The 16,746-nt window shown below is 48.9% G+C and overlaps 1 protein-coding gene across 2 annotated transcripts in view; it reads right to left on the bottom strand.

Annotated features, from left to right (window-relative positions):
* The window catches only part of KLHL6 (kelch like family member 6), a 373,289-nt gene that overhangs the window by 2,346 nt on the left and 354,197 nt on the right, over window positions 1-16,746 (bottom strand). For both annotated transcript variants that reach the window (XM_029616586.1, XM_029616584.1), the window contains exon 6: window positions 3,231-3,444. In XM_029616586.1, the coding sequence (XP_029472446.1) occupies window positions 3,231-3,444 (214 nt within the window). The remainder of the gene's footprint in view (window positions 1-3,230; window positions 3,445-16,746) is intronic.

Genomic DNA, 16,746 nt, shown 5'->3' with positions numbered 1-16,746 from the left:
GCACCCTTCCCAGCTTTTCATCTGCTGCCAGTCATTCTTTCATCCTCAAGGGTCTTTATGCCCCAGATGGCTTACTCCTTTCACCCACTTTTAGTGAAGAAGTGAAACTTTTTCAAATACTAGTACCTAACATTATCCCTAGGATAGCCTAATGCAATCGAAAATACAGCCACCACATTAATTTGGTGCAAAGATTATAAAAATGTTCTTTTCTACTGCCTTTCCTCTTAATGTTCTCCCATTTCTCCTCTCTTTATGGACTTCCCATGTCCATCATATTGAGGATTGGACCCTCATCATTGTTGTACAAGGCAGCATCTTGTTGCATCCGTGGACCCTTGGCCCGAGGTGGTGTTGGCGCCACCTGTGGCGGAAACCCCCACAGATCTCCACCGTCAGGTGGTGAGGCTGGATGGGAAACAGAGGCCAGCTGGAGCTTCGCCGCTACCAGCTTGCATTCCCCGCAGGTTGAGCCCTTGGGTACCGGGGCCGGCTGGTATTAAGTGGGCCTCTGCGTGGATGATCCCAGGGAGTAGGTGAGAGAGTATGGTGGCAACCAGAAGAGAGTGAGGCCGGAAGCCTGATGCCAAGGGTGGCACTGATCCAGTCAAGTAGGCCAGGCTAGGCGAAGAGTGTGGCCGGGCTTGGCCTAGGAGATCAGAGGCAGGCAGCAGCAAGCGAGGTCAGGTCCGGCCCAAGGGTCAGAGGCAGGCAGTGGTAAGCGAGGTCAGGTCCAGTCCAAGGGTCAGAAGCTGGCAGCAGGAACAGAAGAACTGGAATAGCAACTACAGAAACTCGAGCAAGCGAGAGCGAGGAGACTTGTTGCCAAAGCAAGCTCTGAGTGTCAGGGCTTGCCTTATATACCCAGGACATGCGACATCACTGAGGGCCGCGGGAAGGTTTCCTGCCGCACCCCCTTTAAATCTGGGTCTGTGGCACGAGCACGCACCTAGAGGGACCGGACGAGGCGGCATGGCATCGCTCCCTTGCGGCTAGGAGGCAGCCCACGCAGAGGTTGAGGAGGCGGCGGCGTCCCTCCGCCGCGGAGGAGCTGAAGGGCAGGCTGGAACCGAGCCGGGGAGCTGGGAAGTGACAGGACCAAGAAGGGATCCAGCGGGTGCCGCCGGAGCGAGAAGGGCTGCGGCCCGGTACTGGTGCCGAGAGATGAGGACAGACCTCTTGGGACCGGGAATTGTAACATATCTCTTCTCTTTCTCCCCTTCTCCTCTTGCCTGTGTTTCTTGAATAAGCTCTACCCTCTCAGACAAGAATTCTATTCATCTGAATTATCCCACAAGTCTCAGTTATGACAAATGAGTTCTAATTGTGAGCGTGAACTAGGACTTCCAGTTATTTCTGCTCATTTTTCTTAATGGCAATTCAATTTTACAAATCATGAAAAGCCCCCTTTTCTGTTCCAAGTTTTATTTCAGGCAAGAGGAGAATTTATTGTTTTGAAAACTCCTCCTCCTTATTCTCTCCCATCACTTATGAATGGAAGTAAATCGAGAGAAGGGGGAGAACATCCGAGCTGATCAGGGCACACGGAAGCACTAGGCGAGCTAAGGCCTGGGCCTAGGACGCCCACCATTAGGGGGTGCGAGCGGCGGTGGCAGCAAAGAAGAGTGAGGGTTCGAATCTCCACTCCTCTTTGCCACTGCCGCTCACGAGAGGTAGGAGTCGGGCTTGTAACTGGGGGGGGGGGCCCGACAGGGGGGGCCCAAGGCAGAAAGTGCTTAGGGCGCCTAATCCCCTTGCACTGGCCCTGGTGCTGATCCTTATCCAGATCCTATAAAGGTGTCACACAGATACATATAAAGCACGAATACAGCACAGACCGATGAAGAGCAAACTCAGAAAAGGAGATGTATAAAAAATGGTGCCTAGCTATCAGAATAGAAGTATAAGGGCCAATATTCAGAAGCCATTTAGATGCATAACATTTCAATTATCCGACTAAATGACAAAGCGGAGATATTTGAAGCTGTATGCAGCCACATAATTTGGGGGTGGTCCGAGGGCGGGTGGGAGGCGTTTTGGGATGGGCCACAGTTAGCTGCATAAGTTAAGCCGCTTAACCAATGCTGCTAACTCTGTTCATGCCGTAGAGCTTCCCTAAAGTTAGCCGGATATACTTATCCGGCTAACTTTAAAATAGCCAGGGATATTCAGCACTGCGGCTGTGCCACTGAATATCCCTGTTATGTCAGCCAGATAACTATATCCAGCTAACTTAGGCCTGGATTTATCAAAATGCACTAAATAATGCATGCGAAAGGAATAGGGGCGTGTTTAATGGTAATAGGCAGTTTATCACAATTTGTGCTAATACCTATGCTCCTATAGAGATATAAATACCTACCTAGAATGAGGGAATTATGGCTAGGCGCTCTCTCTCTCCTCCCCCCCCCCCTTCCCTGTGGTTGTAGAAGGGCCCTGACAGCTAGACTGGCTCTCCAGGAGCTTAAAACTACTAAAAACGGCATGTGCGAAAACATCGCAATGCACGATAAAGCCCTATCGCATGGCTTTACGCAAATGAAAAAGTTGTAGTCAAAATTAACATTAAAGGCTTCGCAAAACTGTGAGCCCAGCCCATTTGGCCACATATCCCACCCCAAACTCCTCCTATTTTTCTCATTTGCATCGCACCATGCATTATGGTGCTTTCGCATGCGTTAAAGGCGTTTTTGCCTGCATTAAGGCGTTTTCGCATGCGTTAAAGGTGCTTAACGCATGCAAAAACGCCATATAGTACTTTGATAAATGACCCCCTTAATTAACTGTTCTGTGACCTAATATCAGCCCCCATAAGAAATAAGATAAAATAGGACAGAAAAGAAAGGAGAGCTAGGAATAATACAAAAAAGGAAGCAATTGAGCCAAGGAGCAGCTGGCAAGTGGATATTTGAATGAATCCAGTCATAGTTACTAGGATTGCTATAAATTCTTACCAGCTTTCAACTCATGTGATCTCTGAGCCAAAACTGGCATCTCAGGCTATGCATCAAATTTTTATTTATAGATTATTTTGACATGCTACCTTTATTATAACAAATACAGAGAACTTTAGTAGATAAAAGGAGAGTGGGCTCATATGTGCCATCAGTGAAGTTTTCTACCAGGCTGATCAGTTGAAAAAAGAGAGGTTTTATTATTGCTTGTAGAAGTGACTTGGATAAAGGAAACTTAGGCACTAATCACAAAACAGACCCTTCCAGATCACCTACCAACCACATAAATATGGCCATGGAAGCTAACTGCGTTGATGCACTTGGCTTCAATCGGCATTGGGGACTTCAGGCTCCATTTATTAGTGACAGGGTCATAGCACTGGGTGTTGTCTGTGGCCAGCTTGCCATTTGGCCCTCCCCCAATCACATAGAGCTTCTTGCTATGACTCGCTGCAGCGAAGGAGCTCACGTTAACCAGCAGTGGAGCTGCCTGCAAGGCAATAACAGAAGGGAGAATCACCAGGTGAACACTGTAATTGAAAAGATTAGCAGGACAATACCAGATACTGGAAATAATGATCAACTGCAATGAAAAATGTGAAATAAAAGTTTTAAATAGTTACTCTGGAAGCCGGGACTAAAACCCCTGTCCGGTCCTGACCAGCCCCACCTCCACACATTCCTGTCTCCAGTTCAAACATGACACAAATAATATGCAAATCCTAACAAGATGAATTGTCAGCTAAGGCCACAGCTTTATTAGTATAACAATTAATATAACCATTAAAAAAAACCATACACAAGCCATGGTAATGGACACTGGGGCTATGCCCCCAAATTTTGCCACCTACCGTGAAGCCAAGCAAAGTAGCAATCTTTCCTTACTAGCCCCCTGCCTTGCCACCAAGCAAGGGGACCACACATCTGTGTCCCTGTGTGAGCGTGAGGAAGACCTGATACCAGTAAGAGCCACCTACCATCTAGGCTGAATCGTTCATTGTAATGGGGTGTCAATGCCATGAGGCTGTGCACTACCTGGGAGCTATGCTATAAAGTTGAAGTCAATGGTGGCCCCCCAGGGACATTCTGCTGCTAGCAATATGCTACGTCATCACTATACCCTGCAGGGAAACGTGTGTGCCCTTGAATGGGACCTGGGTTGATGTGCCCATTAGGGATGTAATGTTACCCCTCATGGCTTCTGCGTCAACTCCTCTGTCTCCCATGAGATGAGGCTGCCACAGCTAACCCTGTGCCATTTTCCTCCTCCAGTTACCTCTGCCTCTGGCCCCCCTCCTTCGGCACTCCCCGATGGGTCCTGGATCTTAATCCTGGAGCACTGGCTTGCATGCACTCTTCCATGCCGTGTGGTTTGAGATTAAAACAAACTGGTGCTTGGGGCTTGCCAAATGAGACCACATGGATGAAGGCCTGCTTGCTTGGTTGGGGGGGAGGGGCAACCGTGTGCATGGGATGCAATGACTTGCGGACTTACTCTTTTGAAAAAAGGTGCCGATGAGCTCGTGCCTGAGATTGCGGTGTTGGGGGTGTCCTGATCTCAGAATGAGGGCAAGAGGCCAGGTCTGGTCAGGAAAAGAAGGCATGGGCAAGAGGAAGGATGGCGCGCTTGATCCTGAACCTAAAGGTCCGAGCCGTCATCAGCCTGCACCCAGCGTCCCCCACCACCCATGTCATCGGTGGCAGCCAGAGCTCCCAATGAAGTCACAGGCACGCCGCAAATGGGTTAGTGCGCCGGAGGATAAAGAGGCACAGTGAGGGAGGACCACCTTCATGTACACGCATCTATGGGAGCGGGAGCCCAGTGAGCCCCTGCCCGGTGCCAGGTTAGTCACGGGCCTCCACGCACAAGGCGCGGGCCCATGTATTGGAAGAAGAAAGCATTCTGTGATAACAATCAGGGGTCAACTTAAAAAAACAAAACAAAACACTTAACGGTTAAGAAAACCTTCCATTAAATCTGATAGAAGAAAAAGACCTTAGATTTTGGAAACTGCTAAAAACTTGATTAATGGGAAATGTCTTCTGACAACTGAATAGGTTACCTTTATTGTATTAATGTGGGGAGGATTTGCCTGGACATTGTTTGTAATATGTTGTACCTCACTTAGAAAGTTTTTTTGACAGTTAGGTGATTAACAAATAATTTTTAAATAAATAAATAGATTATCCTTTTTTTCATTTTCATTTGAAGCTAACCAGTTAGGTTTGCAGCTGAGAGTGTTGTGGGCAGAGAAGAGTAGACAAAGGGCGGATGGGAGAAGAGGAATAATCTGGGATTGCAAGATGATGAGTATGGGGAGGTGGCTCTCTGTGTAAGAGAGAACATTCAGGCTGGTGGTTAAGCTTAGAGAGGGCAGGGATGTGACAGGGAGCAGGACCAGAGTAGGGATTAGAATAAACTCTCTCTCTCTCTCTCTCTCTCTATCTCTCTCTCTCTCTGCCTCTTCACCCATCCCATAAAAACATAAGAAATACCATGCTAGGTCAGGCCCATCAAGTCCAGCATCCTGTCTCTGACAGTGACCAGTCCAGGTTGCAAGTACCTCCTGGCAGATCCCATAAAGCAGATCTGTTACTCTCAAGGATACCAATAGCTTTCCTTAGACTACCTGCCTAATAATTTGTTATGGACTTTGTAGACTAAAGAAAGCCATTGCTATCCTTGAAAGTGAATAACAGGAAATAGATGGCTAGTTAGTCATTCCCAAGTCCTACTTGCTAGCAACCTCTAGCTAACCAACCAGCCACGATCCCGGAACCCCTCCCACAACCAATCAGCCTTAACCATTCCCAGCCAGCCTCGACCTGCCCAGCTAATCTCCAGCCTCAGACAATCACCTCCCCATCCAGGCTCCAGCCTCAGAACCCCCTCCTAAGCAGGTCTCCTGACACAGCCCCCCCCCCCCCCCCCAGCCAGTCCACTTTGAAAACTCACAGATATCCCCAATACATGCACCGTCATATGTCTACAAACTTAATACCTGCTCCTAAGCATACCTTCGAAAACTGAAAGGAGGCATGTGAATCCTTTCCCCATCCCAACTCTGCCTCCCAGAATGCCTCTTGCAAGTGCACATAAAAGTATGTATGTAATTAATTGGGATATGTGCCTACTTTTACAAGTGCTTGCCCCCAGTAGATTTTCAAAAGGCGATTTATGAGCATAAACCAGGTTTTATGCACATACATTCATTTGAAACTCAACCCCTTATTCTGAGTCTGCATAACCTCTGCATGGCCAAGACTGGGAACAACTAGTCTTGCTTACTTTTACCTATCTTTTAAAAAAATGCCTTGTACTGAAGATTTACTGCTTATTGCTTTGGCAGGAAGTTTTGATCATCTGTTTTAAATTTTGGTAAGTAAAGAAACACTTTTGGAAATATCAAGGTTCAGCACAGTGAAATCAATGCAAGTAGGGCATTGAAACATTTCCTCCTATGGAAAAAATTCCTTGAGCCCGTCTCAGGTCCCTGAGAGCTGCTGGGCTCCACTGGAGGGAGACATCACGATATTACTCGTACAGCGGTTTCCCCATGTACATGTGGATTATGTGTCTTCTTAAAAATGAAAAATGGTTTTAGGTCGACTGCTGACTTAAGCTGTTTCCATGAGGCAAATGATTACATACTAAGATGACACCAGTTCTCCTTTAAACGTATTCATCACCACAGATCTTTGCTGTTTGTGCTCGAGACTGGATTTTCCAGTTTGCACAAAGTATTTGTTTGTTGCTCTAATCGGTCAACCAATCACATCACCAAACTGATTTCCTCCCTCCACACGTGTATCCTATGTACAATCCTGTATACAGGATCACCCCACAAATAATTCTGTTGACATTATCATCACCACACTTATCCCTTACAGCAGGGGTCCCTGAAACTACGGCCCTTGCAGCTCAATTTTCTGACCCACCGTGCATTTCATTACCACTGCCCTATCCATCCCACGGAGGAAGTTGTCTTAATTTTCCTAATGCGCAGCAGAGGCAGAAAGGCTGCCAGGATTTCCAAGGGCTTGCAAGCATGAGAAGAGCAAGCAGAACAAACGGCAATGGATAGTGCCGCTAGTGGAGAGGCCAGATCCTGTCAGCAGGGCAAGAGCAAGCAGGGCCCACGATGAATAAGAGAGTCACTGGCTGAGAGGCCAGGGCCCAGCAGTGGGAGAAGAGCAGGCTGGGGAAGACAGAGATAGGGGAGATATGATACAGGCTTTTACATGTTCATGAATCAAACTTTTATCAATGGATAAAGGAAGCTGTAGAACTAAGGGTCATGATATTAAACTGTAACAGGGTAGACTCAGGAACTATGTCGTGAAATATTTCTTCATGGAAAGGGTGGTAGAGGCCTGGAATGCCCTCTCAGAAGAGGTGGTGAAGACAAGATAGGTAATGTAAATCAAAAGGGCATGGGATTATAACAGAGAATCCCTAGTAGCTAGAGAATAGAAATGAAGGAATGGGGTGTCCTGTGGTAACTTTTGATGAACATCTCTTCATGGGGTAACCTGCACAGAACGGCAGTTACAACCCTAAACAATTTGCTGGGCAGACTGGATGAACCATTTCATATGCTAGTGAGACAACGCTGAAATGGGAGAGAGAGGTGGGTAAGCGAAGTGAAGGGAGGGAAGGGGAGAGAGGTGAGAAAGGGAAAGGAGGGGTGAGGGACATTAGTGAAGGGAGAAAGGGGTGAGTGAAGGGAAGGGAAGGAAGGTGGTGAGAGGGAGACAAGGGTAGGAAGGGAAGAGGAAATGGAAAGAAGGGGAAAAAAGGGCGAGTGTGTGATGGGAGGGGAAGTGGTGAGAGCAGGGAGGGGACTGAATGAGGGGGAAGGGAAAGGAGTATGTGAAGTAAAGAGAGGGGAGGGCAAGAAAGGAAAAGAATGGAAAAGAGGGAATAGGGGTGAGAGAGGGGAAGGGATAAAAGAAGAGGGGAGGGAAAGAAGGGGAAAGGGGTGGATAAAGTGGAGGAATGGAAGAGTAAGAGTGAAAGGAAAGGAGGGAAGGGGTGTGAATGAGAGGGGAAGGAAGGGAAGAGAGCAGAGGGGTGAGGGGGAGAGGAAGGCGTGCCCCCCCCCAAACATACATAATTCAGGAGGCAGAGGAATGGGAAGGCAAGGAACAGGGTTGCTGGGGGTCTGGCAGAGTTGCCAACTTCCAAGAAATCTAGAAATATTATTACTGACTCTCTGACCTGACTGCCACAGTACTAGGAACCCTGCCCTCCGCTTCCACCCATTTCCAATCATCAAAAAGGCCAGAGGGCTGTTCACATCCCCTGTTCAGCACAGACATGTTCCCTCCTCTACTAGGCTTGGCAGACTCCACCCCCTCATCCAGCTCTCTTGCAGATTTGAAATGTCCTATGTGGCCCTTCCTTGAAAAGTCTGGAGACCCCCTCCCCCATCCTACTCCTGTGTACAGTATTACCTCTTCACTCATGCTGTGACGCTTCTTTCCTTACTAATCTTTGTAGAGTACCAGCTCCCACACATATTCTGTGTACATTATCACCCCCACACTGGGGCCGATGCAATACAGTGCACTCAGCTGAGCGCAGTTGGACGTAAGTTGTATAGGCACTAATTAATCCCCTTATATGCAATAAGGGGATTAGCATCTCTACAACGCACGTCCAACGCGGAGTGAGTCTAATAGTGCTAATCACATGCAAATGCATGTCACTGAGGCTTTTAGGCATTCACTCCCAATGCAAAAAAAAAGTGTGCGTCTAGGGCGCACATTTAGCGATCAGAAATTAACACCTGCATGGAACTGGCATTAATTGCTGAGCGCTCCTTAAACCAGTACAGAAAAGCAGAAAAAGCTGCTTTTCTGTACTGTCTCCTACTTAATATTGCAATATTAAGTAGGAGGAAAAAGTAAACAAATTTTAAACAAACAAAAAAAAAGTTAAAAAAACACGGCAGTCGGGTACAGGAAACGGACGCTCAATTGAGAAGCGTCTGTTTCCTGAACCCACTGGCTGTGCGGTGTTTAGGAAAGCCGACGCCGATAAACTTGGCGTCAGTTTCCCTAACCAGCGGAGGGCCAATGCACTCGGACTCTCCTTAGCAAGGAGGCCCTAGGGGCACACAAGCGACCCTAGCGCCTCCTTGCTAATGCGACCCCCTAATTTAAATATTGCATGGCACCCTCAGGGGGGCGCCTGGGAGTGTGTTAAGAAAGCGGGCGCTGACTGTTCAGCACCTGCTTTCTGCGCCAAAGTATTGCATCGGCCCCACTGTGTACCGGGGTGGCCAATTCCAGTCCTCAAGAGCCACAAACAGATCTGGTTTGCAGGATATCCACAATGAATATGCATTCATTTGCATACAATGCAAATCCACTGTCTCCATTGTATGAAAATCTCTCATGCATATTCATTATGGATAACCTGAAAACCAGGTCTGTTTGTGGCTCTTGAGAACCAGAGATGGCCACCCCTGCTGTATGAAGTAACCTCCCACAAATATCCTGTGTACAGTATCACCCCATGCACACATTCTGCATTTATCACCCCACACTCATTAGAATGTTTCTGTCATGCTCATACTGTGTAGAATATCACCCATGCATATCTTTGTGTATATTAACACCCCCCACACTCATCTTATCTTTTGCACAGTCACCACACCCTTATCCTATCCTAAATATAGTGTTACCTCCCTCATTGACAGGTCAATCCAGTAAAGTGCGGCCGCGTTTACCCCGCTCCTAACCCGCTTTCTACTCACTTTCCGGCCGCGTTAGCCCTTCCTGCGATCCACAGTCCCCTTTAACCTACTCTTACCGTGTCCTTAAATCCCCGGGTAACCCCTTCCCTACCATCCAGTAACGCGTGCCCCCACTATGGCTTTTTTACCCTGCCGTTTTGCCACGTGTTTAACCTGCTAACTTACCGCCTACCCTTACCCCTGCGGCAAACTTTCCCCCAGCCCCTGCTCACCTGCCCTGGCCGCGTCCATGGGTGCTGGTCTCTGGGGCAGCCCCCGTCCTCTCCCCTCCTCCCGAAGCAACAAAAGCGAAAAAAACCGAAAAAAAAAGTTGCAAGAGAGAGAGGGGAGAGAGGACGGGCAATCCTACGCTCGGGACTGCCAGTCCTCTCTCCCCTCCTCCCGAAGCAAGGCGCGAAAAGCAGCCTTGCTCCGGGAAGAGGGGAGAGAGGACTGGCAGTGTAAAGCGACGAAGCGACTTACTTTTTTTGCAGCCCCCCTCCGGAGACGGACATCGGCGAGGACGACCTCGGCTCCCCTGCCTCCAGCTGCCCGCGAAGATGGACGCCTGCACGGGCAAAAGCGGCCCCTGTTCGTGCAATTGGGCCACTCAAGGCATGACGTCACGAAGTTTGGCGTCACGGCATGTGACGTCACGTCTTGAGCGGCCCAATTGCACGCACAGGGGCCGCTTTTGCCCGTGCGTCCATCTTCGCGGGCGGCTGGAGGCAGGGGAGCCGCGGTCGTCTTCGCCAATGTCCGTCTCCGGAGGGGGGCTGCAAAAAAAGTAAGTCGCTTCGTCGCTTTACACTGCCAGTCCTCTCTACCCTCCTCTCGGAGCAAGGCTGCTTTTCGCGCCTTGCTTCGGGAGGAGGGGAGAGAGGGCTGACAATCCCGAGAGTCGGAGAACTGTCCACTTCCTGGTACCTGTCATTTCAAATGTCATTTGAAATGACATTTGAAATGACAGATACCAGCGTGTCCGTGAAGCGTTAGGCCCGTGCACCCAGGTTACTGTATAGGCGCTGTATAGTGCTCTATACAGTAAAATGGGTTGCGCGGGCTTAACGCTTCACGGACGCTTCTTAGACGCAGCTTGCATTTGCAAGCTATTTACAGACAGGATCAAGCGGTAGGTGAGCTGGACTCTGCGTGCGGCAACTGCGGGTGCGCCGGGCACTAACGCAGCTCTTCCTACCACTCTTTACTGGATTAACCTGTGAGCTAGAAAGACATATACACAGGCAGTTAAACATGCAAAGGAGGAAAGAAGAATAAAAATGCAAACATAAACACTCAGGGGAGAGACAGGGCAGGTAGAGCTAGAAAGGGGAAGAAAAAAGAGAAAAAACTGGATGAGGAGAGGGAGGAAACCAAAGACTGCAAATAATATTTTAAAAATATCAAGCGCAATGAAAAGAAAGCCCAGAACAGCAGCAATTTTCTGTCGCCTTGCAATACTGAACTAAGTACCACCCTTCGCTGAAAACCACAAACCAGTCCAGACTGGTTGGTTATAAAGCCCTCTTTATACAAACAGATAGACTCAATGTTTGTACTTCCAGCAGGAGCCTCCTCTTTGCCTGCAGGCTCGCACTGCAGTTCAGCTCAGGTGGCACGAAGCTTCTGCAGCACTGAATGGCTGGATTCAGCTGAAAATGAACTCCTGCGTGCAGTCTGTGCTCTACAAGTCCCAGGCAGCTCCACAGCTTGACGGCACTCACTGAATCCCATTATGACAAAGGATGTGTGAATGCTACGCATCGTACTGGCCTTCCAATCTGCTGCTGTGTTCCTTATCCTGTGACAAATATCTAGAAACGGAACAAATTTGAGATGAAGGCAGCAGTCCAGCAGCAAGAGGGAGGCCACCCAGTCTTTTGCACTGAGTGTCACAAGTATGATTTTTTACCCGGTGAGAAGTTTTACATGTGCATCCGATGCAAAGAGCTCCTGTCTCTCAGAGAATGAGTCTGATCTCTGGAGGCTACAGTGGCAGACCTGGAGGAGCTGAGGCAGACAGAGAGGTATATACATGAGGCCTTCAGGGACATAGTAGTCAAGTCCCAATTCCAGTCTGGCATCCCTGGTGCTGCCTTGGAGGAGGAAGGTCTCATGATCAGAAAGTATCAACCAGGTGCAGCAGGAAATGATCCTGGAGCAAGAACCTACTCTCCAGGTGGTGCATTGCCCTCTCACACCAAGGATGTGTCTCCCAGAACTACTACCCAGGAGGGAAGGGTTAGGTCAGCCGTCATAGTTGGTGAGTCAATTATTAGGAATGTAGACAGCTGGGTGGCTGGTCGGCATGAGAATCACCTGGTAACATGCTACCTGATGCGAAGGTGGCAGACCTCACACGTCACCTAGATAGGATTTGAGACAGTGCTGGGGAGGAGCCAGCTGTTGTGGTACATGTGTGCACCAACAACATAGGAAAATGTGGGAGGAAGGTTCTGGAAGCTAAATTTAGGCAGAAAGCTGAAATCCAGAACCTCCAGGGTAGCACTCTCTGAAATGCTCCCTGTTCCATGCGCAGGTCCCCAGAGGCAGGCAGAGCTCCGGAGTCTCAATGCATGGATGAGACAATGGTGCAAGGAAGAGGGATTCAGTTTTGTAAGGAACTGGATAACCTTTTGAAGAAGGGGGAGTCTTTTCCAAAGGGAGGGCTCCACCTTAACCAGGGTAGAACCAGGCTGCTGGTGCTAACCTTTAAAAAGAGATAGAGTAGCTTTAAACTAAATCAAAGGGGAAAGAAGTCGTCCAGCAGCGCATGATTCGCAGGGTGGTATCTTCAAAGGATTCTAATGAAGCATTAGAATTAGGGCATCCTAACAGAGAAGTACCAATAATAAGAAAAGTAGTCCAAGTGCCAACATTTAAAAATCCACCTGAGCTAAAAGATTCTAAATTATCTCTGTCAACTGAAAAGCACAATGTTAATACAAACAAAAACCACACTTTGAAATGTCTGTATGCTTATGCCAAAAGTCTAAGAAGTCAGATGGGAGAATTAGAGTGAATAGCAGTAAATGATGACATGGGCTTAACTGGCATCTCAGAGACATGGTGGAAAGAGGATAACCAATGGGATAGCACTATAATGGGGTACAAATTATATCGCAATGACAGAGAGGAGCATCTTGGTGGCAGGTGGCACTTTATGTCCGGGATGGCATAGAGGCCAACAGGATAAACATCCTGCATGAGACTAAACATAAAATTGAATCTTTATGGATAGAAATCCCTTGTGATTGAGGAAGAGTATAGCGACAGGAGTATACTAACATCGATCTGGCCAAACTGACGAGAAGGAGAGTGAAATGCTAAGAGAAATCATGGAAGCTAACCAAATTGGTAATGCAGTAATTGTTACGTTTGGGCAGTGATCCGGTGTAGTGAACACCACCTTCAGGAGTGACTCCAGGTGGAGAGAGACAGGGATGGCTGGAAGGTCTCTGATGATGGCTGGAAAGGAATGTGAAGCGGCAGGAGTGTATGGAGCTGGGCGATGGCTGATATATGGAGCAGAGTACTGGCTGGGAACAAGTCAAAGTCCAGGCAGGGTCAAGGCAGGCGGCAGGCAACAGAGTCAAAGTCCAGGCAGGGTCAAGGCAGGCGGCAGGCAACAGTGTCAAAGTCCAGGCAGGGTCAAGGCAGGTGGCAGGTAACAGTGTCAAGGTCCAGGCAGGGTCACAAGAACCTTATAGCAAGACAGAGGGCCCGAAGGCCATACACACACGGCAAGGCAAAGGGCCTGAAGGCCACGCACACACAGCAAGACAGGAGACCCGAAGGCCACGCACACACAGCAAGGCAGAGGGCCCGAAGGCCACACACACAGCAAGGCAAGGTAGGGCAGAGGGCCCGAAGGCCACACAGACACAGCAAGGCAAGGCAGGAGACCCGAAGGCCACACACACGCAGTAAGGCAAGGCAAGGCAGAAGGCCCAAAGGCCACACACATGCAGCAAGGCAAGACAAGGCAGAGGGCCCGAAGGCCACACACAGCACGGCAAGGCAAGACAAGGCAGAGGGCCTGAAGGCCACACACAGCAAGGCAAGGCTAGAGCAGGGAACCCAACGAGCTCGATGCCGAAGCACTGGAGTCTAGGGTAGGCAGGGCTATAAAGGCACATCCAAGACATAGAGCAGATGGATTGGGCCAGCCAGGACAGCCTGCTCTTGAAGGACCCCTGGTGGTGAGGCGGTTGCACAGCAGCCATAGCCGTAACAGTACCCCCCCCCCCCCCCCGCTCTAAGGCCTCCCCCTCCTCCTGGGTCCCAACTCTGCAGGGGGTACTGAGTGATAATAAAGTTAGACCCCTCCTGGGGTGGCATGGTAATTTTCAACCCCACCTGAGTTGCAGTGGCAGGTTCGTTCCCTTCCTGAGGTAGCGAGGTGGGCTCAACCTCTTCCGGAGCTGATGCAGCGATTTCACTCCCATCCTGGGGAGAAATGAAGAATTCTACCCCGTCCTGGGGCGGCAAAACAGCCTCAAACCCCTCCAGGTGCAACCAGGCAGTCTCTAACCCCTCCTGGGGAGATGTGATGAATTCTACCCCTTCCTGGGGCGGCAAAGCAATCACAAACCCCTCCTGTGGCGACCAAGCAGTCTCAGGCCCCTCCTGGGGTGATGCAATGAATTCTACCCCTTCCTGGGGTGGTGAAATGGTCTCAAACCCCTCCTGGGGCAACCAAGCAGTCTCAAAACCCTCCTGGGGCAGTGAACCAGTTTCAGACCCCTCCTGGGGCAACAAGGCAGTCTCAAACCCCTCCTGGGGTGACAAGGCAGTCTCAGACCCCCTCCTGGGGTGACAAGGCAGTCTCAGACTCTTCCTGGGGTGAGGAAGCGGTCTCAAACCCCTCCTGGGGTGACAAGGCAGTCTCCAACCCCTCCTGGGGCAGCAGCAGGGCCAGTTAGGACCCTCCATGGGCGGCAGCAGGGCCGGTTCAGACCCCTCCAGGGGCGGCAGCTGGGCCGGTTCGAGCCCCTCTTCAGACAGCAGGGTAATGGAATCTGATATGGATGGTTCACCAATAGTGGGAGTACTTGTGATGGAACGAAGGGAGGATAAAGACTGGACGGCTAAGGACTTGGTAAGCAGAGATGGATCCTTGTAGCCTAGATCATGATTCCCTGGTTCTGAAGGGTGGACAGGCAGCTTGTTAAAAGAACAGTCAGCTTTGGAACGTCTTGAGGCACAGTTCGTTAGTCGTGACCAGGCTGCAGCTGAGGGAAGCAGAGCTCTGCTCGGGTTAATTAGCTTTCTCTGCTTTAGGAGAACTTGTTTCTGAAACCCCCATATGGCAGTCATGGGAGCCTTCCTGTCCAGGTGAGTTTGTGGGCTTTCTAGAAGATAGCTTGTGCTTTTGGGAGCAGTTTCCTGTAGGGTTTCATGAAGTATTGAGCTGTCAATAGTCCTAACCTTCTTAGTTGGACCAGAAGCAGTATGCAGGGTAAGAACATAAGAACATAATAAAATGCCATACTGGGTCAGACCAAGAGTCCATCAAGCTCAGCATCCTGTTTCCAACAGTGGCCAATCCAGGCCATAAGAACCTGGCAAGTACCCAAAAACTAAGTCTATTCCATGTAACCATTGCTAATGGCAGTGGCTATTCTCTAAGTGAACTTAATAGCATGTAATGGACTTCTCCTCCAAGAACTTATCCAATCCTTTTTTAAACACAGCTATATTAACTGCACTAACCACATCCTCTGGCAACAAATTCCAGAGTTTAATTGTGCGTTGAGTAAAAAAGAACTTTCTCCGATTAGTTTTAAATGTGCCCCATGCTAACTTCATGGAGTGTGTGGGAAATATGCGCTTGCCAGCAAGCCATTTCATCAGGGTTAAACACTTAACTTCCCTTCTCCCTGACATTTGCCTGAATAAAAGCATCACTTGTGCTTAAATCTCTGCCTGGGAAAGGATACCTGACTATCATGTATTTCTCTGGCTTGTGCTTGGCCCTGAATTCCTGGGGGAGGGGCTGGGTGTTCCCTAGTCAGAGGCAGGACAAAGTCAGGAGGTATAGATTTCAGCAGCCAATGATATGATCCATGCACACCCCCTGAGCCAAAGCCAATAGTGTAGAGACATGTCTGTTGCTATGGGGAAAGTAGCCAATCATGTAATGACACATCATCTGCCTTTGTATGAATGTACAATAAAAGAGAGCGCTGAATTGTGCTCAAGTCCTTTTCCTGCCTGCGATGAAAGCTGCCTGAAGTGTGTTCTATGCCTCCATATTCAACATCTGGTGATCCCGCGACGTGATGATAAACTCTCTGCTCATTCGGCTGGACATAGCCTAAGTGCGCACTGTTCAACAGATTTGCAAATCGTAAGTATATTTAAAGTACTTTTTAGTATATTTAAGTATTTTTTAGCAAGTTTGTTCCCCACATTCGTGAGCATGGGAAGTGATTTGACTGTACAGCAAAGGCTACATGCTAGGGAGCTGCAGCAAATCATCAAGAATTATTATTTCATCACCAGAAGAAAAGAAATAGCGCAAGTCAGCCTGGGGGACTTAGAAAAATTAATAAGTGAAATAGCTTGCCGTTGCCCTTGGTATTCACAGGCTGGAACTCTGAATATCCAGGACTGGATTTTAATAGGCAATTGTCTTCATACGGCTCCAAGGTCCCCAATCAGGCAGTTATTGTTATGGCAAAAATGTACAGAGGCCATAGAACACAAGGAAAAAAAAGTTTCAAGGCAGCATTTTCAAACCATGTGCTTTTAGAAGCAGGCAGACTCAATCAGAATACCCTTCCCCCATCTTATGCTCAGTCTCCCTCAGAGACAGCAAATTCTTTGTATCAGCTCTCCATACCCACACCCAAGCCCATTCACACCTTCCCCACTTCTTTAGAAAAGCAGTCCTTGAGAACAATTGAGCCACAACCTGGCTTGGGTGGGGCGATTAGCATTGAATTTCAGCAGAAACAGCAGAAAGAAAACCTTACAGAAAAAGAATTATTAGGACTTCAAGCTGTGGCTTCCTCTGCGTCCATCTCAGAGAAAAGGCCCCAGGA

This window comes from Rhinatrema bivittatum, chromosome 9 (genome assembly GCF_901001135.1).
Source record: "Rhinatrema bivittatum chromosome 9, aRhiBiv1.1, whole genome shotgun sequence".
NCBI lineage: Eukaryota > Metazoa > Chordata > Amphibia > Gymnophiona > Rhinatrematidae > Rhinatrema > Rhinatrema bivittatum.
This window is presented reverse-complemented; position numbering and strand designations above follow the sequence as displayed.